This window comes from Alosa alosa, chromosome 14 (genome assembly GCF_017589495.1).
Source record: "Alosa alosa isolate M-15738 ecotype Scorff River chromosome 14, AALO_Geno_1.1, whole genome shotgun sequence".
Taxonomy (NCBI): Eukaryota; Metazoa; Chordata; class Actinopteri; order Clupeiformes; family Clupeidae; genus Alosa; species Alosa alosa.
This window is the reverse complement of record NC_063202.1, coordinates 23176541-23189563: the sequence shown is the minus strand read 5'-3', so window position 1 is coordinate 23189563 and position 13023 is coordinate 23176541. Positions and strand designations below refer to the sequence as shown.

At 40.9% G+C, this 13023-nt stretch overlaps 1 protein-coding gene across 3 annotated transcripts in view; it reads left to right on the top strand.

Annotated features, from left to right (window-relative positions):
* Positions 1-13023, top strand: part of sting1 (stimulator of interferon response cGAMP interactor 1) — a 35055-nt gene that overhangs the window by 14825 nt on the left and 7207 nt on the right. For 2 of the 3 annotated variants that reach the window (XM_048263625.1, XM_048263626.1), the window contains 3 exons: positions 3265-3494; positions 3782-3959; positions 5554-5662. In XM_048263625.1, coding sequence (XP_048119582.1) covers positions 3265-3494; positions 3782-3959; positions 5554-5662 — 517 coding nt within the window. Of the gene's footprint in view, positions 1-1857; positions 1948-3264; positions 3495-3781; positions 3960-5553; positions 5663-13023 lie in introns of those variants that run through there. The other variant, XM_048263627.1, reaches the window with a different exon arrangement.

Below are 13023 nucleotides of genomic sequence, written 5' to 3'. Positions count from 1 at the left end.
ATAGCTTATGACTTGGTGGACTGAACACTGTTTTTTCCCGGTGTTTTTTAATGCATTCTGTCAGTGAATCAACTGGTAACTGACCTGGAGCTGGTGTATGCTAGCTGGTGATGCTAGTTGCGCGTGTAAATCCTCACACCCCTAACCTTAAGAACGCTTCTAACCGCTGAGTTGGAAGCCTGGGCTTTTAGCTCAGTGGTTAGAGCGCTCGACTCCCATGCCAGTGTGTGTTGACGTGGCGGGGGGGGTGATTGTCGACGGGGAATGTCACTCTTGCCTGTCCTCAAAACTTGAGAGCCCTGCAAAACATCATGTTACATAGAGATGATACTCTTTGTAGTATCCATTGCAGCAGATCTAACATACTTGAACGTTACTGGAATTGGGAAGGCGTCTGAGTGCCACGAGAGGGAGAGAGAGCTGCAGACTGGCAGGTTCCAGTTGGCTTGTCATTGTTGATAATTGATATCTCCTTCTTATAAGAAACCTTTAAAAGGAAATCATGAAGGCAACAGTAGTTCTCACTACTAACCATTTATAAACTGTGAGAGCCATAGGTTATATTTGAGCAGAGCTGGCAAAAGATCATTGAAGAACTAAACGTGAATTGTTCTTAAAGTGACAGTGCACCATTTATACATTTGTTAAACAGCATCAAATTAGCAGTATTTTTTAAAGCAATTAATATTTTAAAACAAATTTACTTTGTTATTGTAATCATTTAAATGATATAACATGTTATATCATGCGGCCCGCCGACCAATTTTTAAAATCCAATAGCCGGCTTCAGACCGTAGAGCCAGGCCAGGCTAAGGTAATTTGAGGGGCCACCTGGTGATAGTAGCCCAGGCTACAAGCCTCATGAACCTGACACGTTTCAGACTGTCAAGGCCATTACCTAGCATTCATGGGCTTCGGAAAAACCTTTCAACGAGTGAAAACATCATCATTCCGCGTCATTCACGTCAAGTAATGTGTGAGTCAGAGGTCGGAAACTGGGGCTAGATTTTGCTAACAGAGTTGCCCAGTTAGGGGCTCGTCATCACTTTTGTCGTCACGTTGTAGTTCGTTTGTAGTCCATGTGGCCTTTCATGTCTAACAGTTTTAATGTGAACTTGGGAATTTGCTGTTCCAGTCACTTAAAAGCTGCATATCTTTCTTTCACGAGCGTCTTACACTATATTTTAAGCAAATACAGTTGTTTGTTTAGGATAAGTGAGTGTATGTTTTAACCTTTGTTGTGGCATCCGTGTTTGTCACACATTTTTACGGCAAAGCACATGAACACTTGATGTCGGAAAAACAAAGTAGCCATGGTGGCGGTCCTTGTCATTCTGAAGTGCCCTGAATGCACCCTTAGCCTCTCCGGATTACACCTCGACACGCCCTCGCTTGTGAAAACGTCACCAATACCACCCATTTTTCAAACAGGATAAGCAGAAAATTGCGTATCTCTTTCCTATACTGGGGTGCGATTCCCAGAACCATAGCACTTTGTTGGTTGCAATGCAATTTCCCATTGCCAACCAAATAAGTTGCTAACAGGTTAGCAACTATGGTTTTGGGAAACGCACCCCTGTATGCTATCGAAGTCAGTCACCTATTCTGTTCTTTTACGTGTATGCCACTTAAGCCTATTCATTTCCATACAAACCAAGACGGCGGATTCCTAAAGAAACCCAAGCACACAGCAGCATACGTGTATCTAAATGAGCAATGTACCATAAATGACATTTTGTGAATCAAAGAGCTGTAAACACTGTTGTAAGGCTGTGTGTAACGTTACAAATCCGCTTGGAGTTTTGATTTCACGAAGATGTGCCGCGTGAGTGGCCACCCACCAGCCCAGCACCAAACTCGAGCGCACAGTAAAGAAAATAGGATTTTGGCAGTAGATGCTCCTGCTAAGAACCAAACCACAGTACACATCTATGGCTACTGGAAAATGTGAGGTTCATTTATCAAATGTTATTTTGAAGTATTAAAAAACATCTGTGTTTTTGTGCTTTCATAGCCATTCCATTCTATCATGTAGACCGTGCCTAGGTTGGTTAAGAGTATTTGGATGTTTATTGTGGTAATATGGTGGCAACATGGGGCGTAAGCTAAGGTAAACTAACTGGCTCATTTGTTTTGTGTTTGTGACGGACTGTGCCTAGGTTGATGGTGGTTGGCTAGGGTTTTTATGGTTATGGTTCAGTCCACATCAACGGGACGGACCAACCTAGCCAACCTAGACCATGCCTAGGCTGGTTAAGAGTATGTTGGGTATTGGATATTTCAATGTGGTAATATGGTGGCAGCATGGAGGGGAGTGTCTCCAGGACGCTGGTTTCACTGTTAAGTCTTGTGTAAAATTTGTCTTGTGTTTGTGACCATTGGTTGGCAGATTTGTGGTTAGCGTGCTTTTTAAAGTTAATTTGAGTAGGGGCTTCTGAGTGTGTAGTCTAATTCTGCATAGAGTTAATTTAATGATGGTAATGATTTAATGATGAAATATTCCTGAGTGTTGATGAAATGGTGGCACAGGCCTATCGGTTGTACTGACTCCTTCACATTTTCATGACCTAGCCTAATTATATAGATATTGTAGTACTTTTTTTTTATCAGTCTTTGAAAACTGAAAAAAAATGTCAATGTCAAAAAATCATTTTCGAGAATGAGGATTAAATACTGGACATAGATTAAATATTGCTGTTTTTCCTTTCTCCCTCACATTTTCATCTGTTCTTACGACTAGTAAACAAAACCATATGATTTACTTAATGTTATACAAGAACAGAATAGAATTGAACAGAATTGAGTTCAGACTTGAGTTCGGTATTTTGGGTCCGGCCCTCCTCAACAGTCCCAGTTTGTCCTGTGGCCCCTTGGGGAAATTAGTTGCCCACCCCTGGTCTAAGCATTAGATTTTAGTCTGTAAGCAATGGGCAAAAACTGTAATGATTCATCCTCATTGGGGGCTGTATGAGTGTGTGTGTGTGTGTGTGTGTGTGTGTGTGTGTGTGTGTGTGTGTGTGTGTGTGTGTGTGTGTGTGTGTGTGTGTGTACTTATTGCAAAACATCTCACAAGAAAGAGGTTAGCCTAACCTTAAAATAGCCAGAGATTAATGTAAGTGTAAAATTAAATGTAAATGAGATTTTTAAATATGAATGTGTCTCTGCGTAAGTGTAATCACTGAACATAGTTGGGTGACACAGGAGTCACCCTAATGTTAACATCTTATAACAAATCATTTTGTGTGTGTGTGTGTGGTCCCACAGATGATGCTAGTGAGTGTGTACGAGTCAGTGGTTCTGAGACCTCGGGGGCGGTTGCCACAGGTGTGTGGTCTGGTGGTCAGTGTTGTGTGTGTTCTGATGGCAGGGGTGTGTGTGTCTGACAACACCATCCTCAACCAGGCCAAAGTGGTTCTCTACGGCCTGGGTGTGGGCGTCGTCCTGTATGCAGCCTGTCTATTAGTAGAAGAGGCCACCTCGCATTTCACGCAACGGTAAGTGTAGACATCTCTATGTTTCAGTGTGTATTTTAGTGTTAAATCTGGTGTAAGCATAGTTCTAATTGCACATTTTGCAAGACAGTCAGACTAATTCCAAAATTCTCATCATTTTATGGGTTCAGTGCAGTGTTGTGTGTGTGTGTGTTTATGTATGCATGTCTGGGGTGTTCATGTGGGACTAATCAAATAGGGGACTAAACCTTACACATGTTTGTGTGTGTGTGTGTGTGTGTGTGTGTGTGTGTGTGTGTGTGTGTTTGAGGTGAGTATCCCATCCACAGGTACAACAGCAGTGTGAGCGGTATGCTGAGGGCGTGTGTGTGTTGGAGAGTGCAGGCCGCGGTGGCTGTCCTGACCCTGGTGTGTGTGTTTAGCGGAGACGCTCTCAGTGGGGATGAGAGGGGCAGGGTTCTCCTCCTAGCTGCCTGCTATCTACTACTCAAGATATCTGGGCTGCTGGTGAGACATGTACACACACACACACACACACACACACACACACACACACACACACACACACACACACACACAAACGTGTAAGGTTTGGTCCCCTATTTGCTCTTTGTTTTGGGGTATGGGCAGAGTTGTAAAGTAACTAAGTAGAAATACTTAAGTACAGTAGTATGAATACCTAAGTATGAATAGGGAGTATTTGTACTTTACTTGAGTTTTTATTTTTCTTCCTACTTTTACTTTTACTTTAGTACATTTTTTAAATGAAATGTACCAGTATACTTTTACTCCACTACATTTTCATTAGCAGCATTAGAAAGCAAGTAGAAAGTAGGCTAAAATAATGTGCAAATGAAAACAAAAGTCACAGTTTCCATTCAGTATGTTAGATATTTGCAACCCAAAGAATGAGCAATGAATGCAGACATAGTGACAGAGTTAAGGCCTAGCAAATATAGCACACCAAGGCCTATGAAGGCTGTTGTAAGGAGCTGAATTAAATGAAAATTCTAACTGCTTGCTTGTCATGAATAGCATTTTGTTTAGCACTTTTGTTTTGGCTTTCAAAGTGTGTTTATGGAGTGTGATGTAGCTGCCTTTCTAAACATGTTGGATAAACGTCATTAATGGCCTATAAAAGGAAGCAGCAGTGAAAAATGAATGGCAGCCATACCTTTGTTCAGGCTTCAAAGACAAGTGTAGGCAAGTTTTAAGATGCTGCAAGAACTTAATGGCATATCCAAAGTTCTGACTGCTTTCTTTGTCATTAAAAGCATACGAAGGGAGGGGGTTGTCACCCCACCTGGCCTCAAAAGCTTTTACTAGTACTTTGTACTTCTACTCTCACTACTTAAGTATGCTTTATAATGGGCTACTTGTCATACTTAAGGACTGTAAATAATAGATACTTTAAGACTTTTACTTAAGTGATATGCTTATAGATTATTTTTACTTAAGTCATTTTCTGATCAAATATCTGTTCTTCTACTCAAGTGTGGGTTTCGGATACTTTATACAACTCTGGGTATGGGTGCAGTACTAAGTTGTGGGATAGGCCAAGTTGCCCTTCTTTTACAACAACAATAAAACATGCTGACTCACAAAAGGAAGTTGTTTTTCAAGTAACAAAACAGCACCTTGGCAATTTCTTTGCCAACAGATTATTTTTGGCAATATATTTGATCATGTTCTGCTGTAAAATCTATTTGTATATTTTCATGGAGTTTCTGACATGAAGCACAACATTACAAAGTGAACAGCAAACCAAATGAACCATCAAAGTAGCAGTATCAGTATTCTGTGAAAGTGTTCTCTGCAAGCTCCCCTTTTAGTAATGGCACGCCACAGACTCAGTCAGCTGATTCCTCTTTTTGACTCAGTGTTTAACCTTCGTTAAACAGACACATCCTGAACTTATACAATATCAGCACCTTTTATTAGCGAAGAAATCAAAGCCCAGGAAGTGGCTAAGTGGAAGAAAGAATGAAAATCTTTCTTGTGCATAGGAATATCACATACTAATGAAATACAAAATAAGACAAAGAACTACTTACTTACACATTATATATTAACATTGTGTGTGTGTGTGTGCACGTTTCAGGCTCCAAGTGCAGTGGAGATCTCTGAGATCTGTGAGTCGCATCGGATGAATGTGGCCCATGGGTTGGCCTGGTCCTTTTACCTGGGCTATCTGAAGTTAGTTCTCCCCTGTAAGTGCTGCCATACACATCTGTTGATATGTCCCCCCTACCTACCCTGGGAATCCAGAGTTCTTGTGGAAGCTTTTGCTCAGCGAGAGACTCTGGCAACGAGTAATGATGCACGTAACTTTTGCCCCTTGCATCGCGGGGAACCAATCATATCTGTGTATCTGATATAGGCGGGCCAGAGGCGAGCTAAACAGATGACAGACGTAATGTTATCCAATTGCGTCAAAGTCCGGAATCAGTCAGTTAACATTGATCGTATAGTGGTATCCAATTGCGTGCAGTGAGATTTTCAAATGCGTGCCTGGTGCCATTACGTTATTTGTGACCAGACCCTTAATCTTTCAGATTGGGTCTGGTCCTCCAGGCCACCCCCTACCCATATTCCCCATGATGTCCTGCTATTCACCTTATTCACCCGGCGGCCAGAACGAGGCTAAAGGGTACACTTGCCATTACACCTCAATTCAGCAAAGTGGTGGTAGTGGCAGTGGTGGTAATGCACTCCGTTTGCAAATTGCCAAAAAAAAGCTCACAGAAAAAGAAGGGTTCACTGGCCTGTTCTTCTTCTTCAGTGAGATTTTTAGCAGTTTGCAAACTGAGTGCATTACCACCACCATCTGCTGGACTTCGGTATATATGGCAAGTGTACCCTTTAGCCTCGTTCTGTGTGCCGGGTGAATAAGGCGAATTGCCACCTGCATCTGATGTGGCCCCATCAGAATAGCCCCTTAGTTAATGCCCCAGGGGATGTCACCTAACTGCTCCATACAGCTGTACCACCTCACAAGATGTCCTTCCATCGCCAGCAAGCGCTAGCACTGTTATAGGTGTGTCCCTCTAAGAGCATGTGTGGTTGCCACTGAGTAAGTTAGTCGACATTGCCAGTAGGTTAGCGTTAGCACTGTTATAGGCAGGGCTTTGAACTACTGTAATATGGTAGGCTACATAGCTGCCATTGTGAACATCAATTGGCCAAATCTGGTCAGGGCCCAATCAGTGCATTTTTGTCTCTCTTATGTCATCAGACAATGTAAAACCACAATGGTGTCTACATAGCTGCCACTGTGAATATTAAACCAGTTTAATACCAGAGGGAAATGACAAAAGATTCTGCCTGTACAGCTGGCGGCAAGCTTCTCCATTACATTTCTCCCGATTAGTAAACGACCGGAAGTCAACCTCAAGTCATATTGCACAGAAATCTTGTCAAAGAACGAAAAAAAAAAAAACTAGATGTACCGCATAGCGGTACAAAATATGACCGCCGCTCAGTCCTGTACATCCATTCCGCGAAAATAGGTCATATTAATGAATTTGTCTCCATCTTCTACTCCATCCCCCACTCTTGAAACTTTTGTGTATGCTTGTTTGTAATGTGTGTGTGCGGGTCGCACACAAAGTCACCTACTGGTGCTGCAAAGGTGAATAGATTTGTAGCACTTGCCAAAAAAATTTGTAGCATTGTTATAAAACTTTTAAAATCTCTAAACAATCACAAGTAGGGCAGTTCATCACAGTCCATCTATTGCAACTGGACTGATGAAAGGTACACCTGTAGGCTACATTGTATTTGGGAAAAGCAGAAGGTAGCAGCATAATGTATTTATTTATTTATTTATTTATTTATTATTAAACAAAACAATCCCTGTCAGTTCCATGCAGTTTTCAACAGCTATCAAGAAGAGAGGTCATGTCATGGATTTTTGTGAATGTTTCTTCTTCTACATATGCATAAGTTTAGTCATCTAGTTCATATATTCAGCTTTATTGTCAATGCACAAATTAAATACCAGTAGTCTAAAACAAAATGTCGTTTTACCCAGTGGTGCAAATAACTGAAATGTCCAAAAGGGCCTTCATGAAATGCGTTGCTAGACTGTTCATACACATTTTAACGGGCCAAGTTGAAGAGCTACCGTCCGTTATTGTTCGTGCAAATAATAGGCTGATTCATGTTCCCTTGCATTTTGCAACTATGAGGTCCATGGTTCGTCTGGCTTTCGCCAGACCAAGCTCAATCTTTTAAGAAATCGAAAAAGAAATAGCTGGCAGATCAGAGTTCACCCAGCCTAGTTAGGTGTTTCGGTGTCCCGGGTATTGTTGACCAAAAATTCAGGAAGTAGATGACGGGAACACCGGGGCACATGAAATTTGGTGGGTATGTAGCCCCACTAGACTTTTACGGAAAAATTTTGTTTGGTCCCCGGGGGCCACTCCCCCCCCCCCCCCCCCGCAACCCAAGAAATGCAGTTTTTCCTAAATAACTACCTGAACCGTGGCACCGAGGATGAAGAATTTTTTATGGTATGTTGGTCTCAAGGGCCCACGTCAACCTAGCCCATAATCACTCATTTGTGATTTGCACCCCCCCCCCCTCCGGTAAAAAATGAAAATGCAATATCATTCTGCTTTAATCGCCCCTATCTTCAGTTAAAATGTTCAGAACTGCACCAAATTTTATTTGTATGATTGACCTGGCATTCTTTGGGGGTATGCCAAGTTTCGTAGAATTTCATCCATGGGGGGGTCTAAAAAAGTTATGTGTACATTTAGTGACTGTACACTCATTGGCCTGTAGATGGTGGTGCACACACACACACACACACACACACACAGGCACGCACATACCATCGATATCGGCAAACGGCCGATACATAATTACAAATTCAGTAGGATTAAAGGAAAACCAAATATTCATCATAATTTGCCTGCATTTCCAGTAGTGGCGTTACATAGTCGTTTGTCCACTAGATGGCGCATAGTTGCAGTGAGACGTAATTTTGTTGGGAGTTAATCTACAGTGGGTTGGAAAGACAATACGCAGAGAACGTCTAATAAGGGTAGGGTGATTTCTGCATGACATGTAATTCCCATTTCTTCTTGAAGCCGAAATAAATCTGAGAATGTTTATCGGACATGCTTGGTTTTTACTGCAGGTAGGGTAGTTCATCTTAAATTATATCAATAGTCTAGGACGTAGGTAAAATAATGTTACCGTTAGCATTGGTTGAGTGATGGAGGCCAATTTGATTATTGATGTATTTGTAGAAAACCATCAATGCGGTTCGACTGTCATCTCATTTGCTTATGACCATAACATAGGCTACTAACAGGAGCTAAGTGAGTTAGCCACAACATGTTCGCTACGTGATGGTTGTCTAATGGAAAATATATAGGCTACCTGAAAGATAACCTGTCTATGATGCATCCTAAAAACTGAGAGATGAGTTGATGAGTTGAGAGATGTATCCAGGGCAGGGCTGTACCTACACATATTTGTTGCACGTGCTACAAAAATCATTCTTTGCGATGATTTAGTACCAACGTTACACCGGTCCGATACAGTTTTGCCTATGGCTACTGTATACCGTGAGACTGAGATGCTTTTTGTTTGTTCGAAGTGCGTGTTTAGAGTGTGAGAGGGGAGTCGATGTGCTTTGATTCCAGCTTGGTAGTTGTAGTCTATGCGATTAAAAAACATGTGTGTGTGTGTGATGTATCCAAACAGTGATAACGCTTTCATTATGGCTGCTTTAGCCACAGACCTTGAGCTACTGTACAGTGGGTTGGGTTCCATTTAGAAGTGTCCACTTCATTCGCGCTTTCCGTGATTCACACAGCTGCGTGAAATGTATTACTACTGATATGCAAAACTATTAACTTTTCGCCAAGAGGTGGCAGCTTAAGTCCGCTTGATACTGTAAGCCAGGGCTCTTCAATTGGCGGACAGGGTCCAGCCCACGAGGTCATTTGTACTGGCCCTTTAAAAAACATGTACTCTCTAGCAAGCGCATGAGTATAGAGCTAAATTTGTCTCAATAAACAATAAACAAACTCAAAGATCGTAATTCTTGATTTCGCTTACAAACTGACGGTTTTATGCGTTCACTAAACAAAGATTATGGAAATTAAACACCACTTTTCCATCAAAAAGCTTGTTGTAAAAGGCATAACTTGTTACATTTAACTTGTTATGAGTCCCATAGAACAACACTGCCATCTACTGGATTAGAAAGTCTGTCAGCAGGCGAATTAGAGGTAGGCTATTTGTGGATCTGGGTGGCTGCTCTGCCGTAAAGATTGTCTCAAAAACACGTGTGCTGATTCACAAATGCGAAAACGAAAACTGCGTGTGCTGGTGATCCACAAATGCAAAATTAGAATTCACAAAGGCAATTTTCAGTTTTACAAATGCCATTTAATTTACAAATACACATCTACAATGTGAAAACGAATTTACAAGTTACAAATATGATTTTTTCACGTGTGGATTTGTGCGACTTTCATGCGAAAAACGTCTCAAAAACACGTAACTTTGGAAAGCGAAGAATGCGTGTGCTGGTGATCCACAAATGCAGAATCACATTTCACAAATGAAATTTTTGGTTTTACAAATGGCATTTTATTTACAAATGCACATCTATATTTGTAAAAATCAATATACGAGTTACAAATATGATTTTTTTATTTGTAGGTATCAAAACACACATGCAAATCAAGAAATATTTGTGGATCCCCCTCTGTGCATATACAAATATTATTGAGACAAATTTAGCTCTATACTTGAGCTGTTCTCTACTCTTGCATCTGTCACTCGCTTTAGTCTTGCAGCCACTGACCAGCCCATTGAACAAGTTAGGCTACAATTCATTACATTTGTACATAAGCTAAACGTAAGTGCCATAGTTTAGTTTCAACCTAAATTGGCACTACGTTGGAGTTCATGAACTATTTAACAGGTTGCACCACACAAATAGTTTCTGTAGACAGGTCATCTGCTGGAAACATTAGGCCTAGTTTTTGGTCAAAGTTTTCTCCATGGATTCCTGGTCAGAACCCCTATTGGAACATATTAAAACTTGGGGCATGTTGAATTTTGTCCAAAAATCCAATATGGCCACCGAAATCCAAAATGGCACATTTTTACACACTTCTTCCTATGCTATGGGGACATTTTCAGTAAAAACAGTGTCATTTTTTTTTTAAAAAAATGTCCTTTTCTATTAAATACATATTTACAGAGGTTAACTGATGATTTTAAAACCCTAATTATTTTTCTAACAATTTTAAATCATTAAAAAAATCATAATTTTGTCAGATATTTGTCAAATATCAGAAATAATCAAATTTCCTTCAAACATAAGCCTCTTACAGGTTAAATACAGTTCAAATAAATTGGGTACCTTAACTTAAACAGATTAAAACATATGGCATTTAGACATTTTCCCAAGATTGAGAGCGCAACTGACAGTAGAAAACTTTTTCAACTTTTCTATACTTCACTGTCAGCAGATGACCTTGCAACATTTTCACTGAAAGTTGCTTCACCCTCCTGTTGTGTTCGTTTTATGTTTACTAGTTTTGTGTTCCCGCTCAAAAATGACAGCTGCATTATAACTTGTTATAAATACACAGTAACACACATATTATCATCTAATGTTGTGATAGACCTTTGTATCAACTTGTGTTCTATTGGATATAACCAGTTTTAAACTTCCATTTGGTATTTACAGTATGGCCTGCAGGCCTCAGTGACCTGAGCTCATGCAAGTCAGAAAGGGGAAGATTCCATTGGGGAAAGGTTCCAATGGGGTCTGGCATAGAAGCAAAGAGGGGGAGTGAGGGTGTGTTTGTGTGTGTGTTTTAATGTACAGAAGCATATACAGTCCATCTGATCAATAAGTATGTGCCTGGACTCAATTTTATACACTTCACCCATTAATTTCTAATGGCCAGTCATTTTTGACCGAAAATACACATGGGTGTTCTATAAAACAGTTAAAAAAGTTAAATAAACACTCAAATTGTTATACAAAATATAAAATAATTTGTTTTGTGTGTTCAGATGCCCTGTGTTAACAAAGCCAAGAAGCCTCATGGTAGTGAGAATAAGTTAACAATATTTTTTAGAGAGAAGAATTGTAAATCGGTCATATTTGACTGCACACACAACAGGATAAGTGCTCAGTTTGATGAGCCCATTAGGAGAGCTTTGCCTGTGAATTGTTGGACTCTTTCTCTCCTCTTGAAGAGGTTTCTCTACTGCTTCAGCAAAGTCATCCAACAACATGCCCTTTGGATCCTGTCCCGTCTATTCTTCTGCAGTCTGTCACACCTGCTGTTCTGCCAGCAGTCATGCATGTGCTTTTAAACAGGCAAGGGTTATGTCTTTGCTAAAAAAAAGTACACTTCATACAATTGATGAAGAACTACAGACCTGTCTCCCTTCTTCCTTTCTTGTTGGCTTTGGAGGAAGTGTTCTTCAAGCAAGTCTATGACTTCCTGTATCAGAACAAACTGCTAGACCGTATGCAGTCTGGTTTCAAGAGTGGTCATTCTACTGAAATTGCTCTGTCTGTGACTGAAGCATTGAGAGTAGCTAATGTAACCTATTTACATTTACTGTTACTGTTTAACCTGCGTGGTTCAGCCCTGCACACGCCCGGACTCAAACCCGTAAACAGCAGCACCTCAAATCAGGAGTCTGCTCAGTCATCAGTATTAATTCTACTAGACTTACCTGCAGCCTTTGATACTGTAAACCATGACATTTTCCTTTCTACACTGTCTGAACAGGGAATTTCTGGGAAAGATCTTGGTTTGAATCCTACCTTAAAGTGTGTTCTTTCAGTGTGTCTTGTATCAAAGTATCATGATCTCACCACAGGTGTGCCTTAAGGATCAGTATTAGGGCACTATTTACACCACTTCCTTGGGTGAGACCATTCACTCCCATGGATTTGACTCACTGCTATGCGGACGGCTTTACGTGTCTTTACCACCTGAGGACTGTTTCCCATCACATTTCTGCATGCCTGATATTTCAGTCTGGATGACAGACCGACACCTTCAACTTCATCTCTCAAAAACTGAGCTTTTGGTGTTTCCAGCTAAAACAGCTATTCCCCAACAGGTTAACATCCAGCTTGACTCCTCTTCACTGACCCCAACTAGACTGGCACGTAACTTTGGTGTCATAATTGATGACCGACTTAATTTCTTTGAGCATGTAGCCTGAATTGCAAAATTGTTGTTGGCTTGTCCTTTACAACATTAGGAAGATCAGACCTTATCTGATACAAGAGTCCACACAACTTCTTGTGCAGGCCATGGTTATATCCAAACTGGACTATTGTATTTCACTGTTAGCTGGCCTGCCTGATTGTGTAGTAAGATCATTGCAAATGATTCAGAATGCTGCAGCACGCCTGGTCTTCAATCAGCCAAAGAGGACACATGTAACTCCTCTCCTACTCTACCTTGACTCCTTATAATAGACCTTGGCCTATAGGACACTTACTGGATCTGCTTACGGCTATCTCAATTCTATGATCCAGCTGTACATCCCCAACCACTCACTG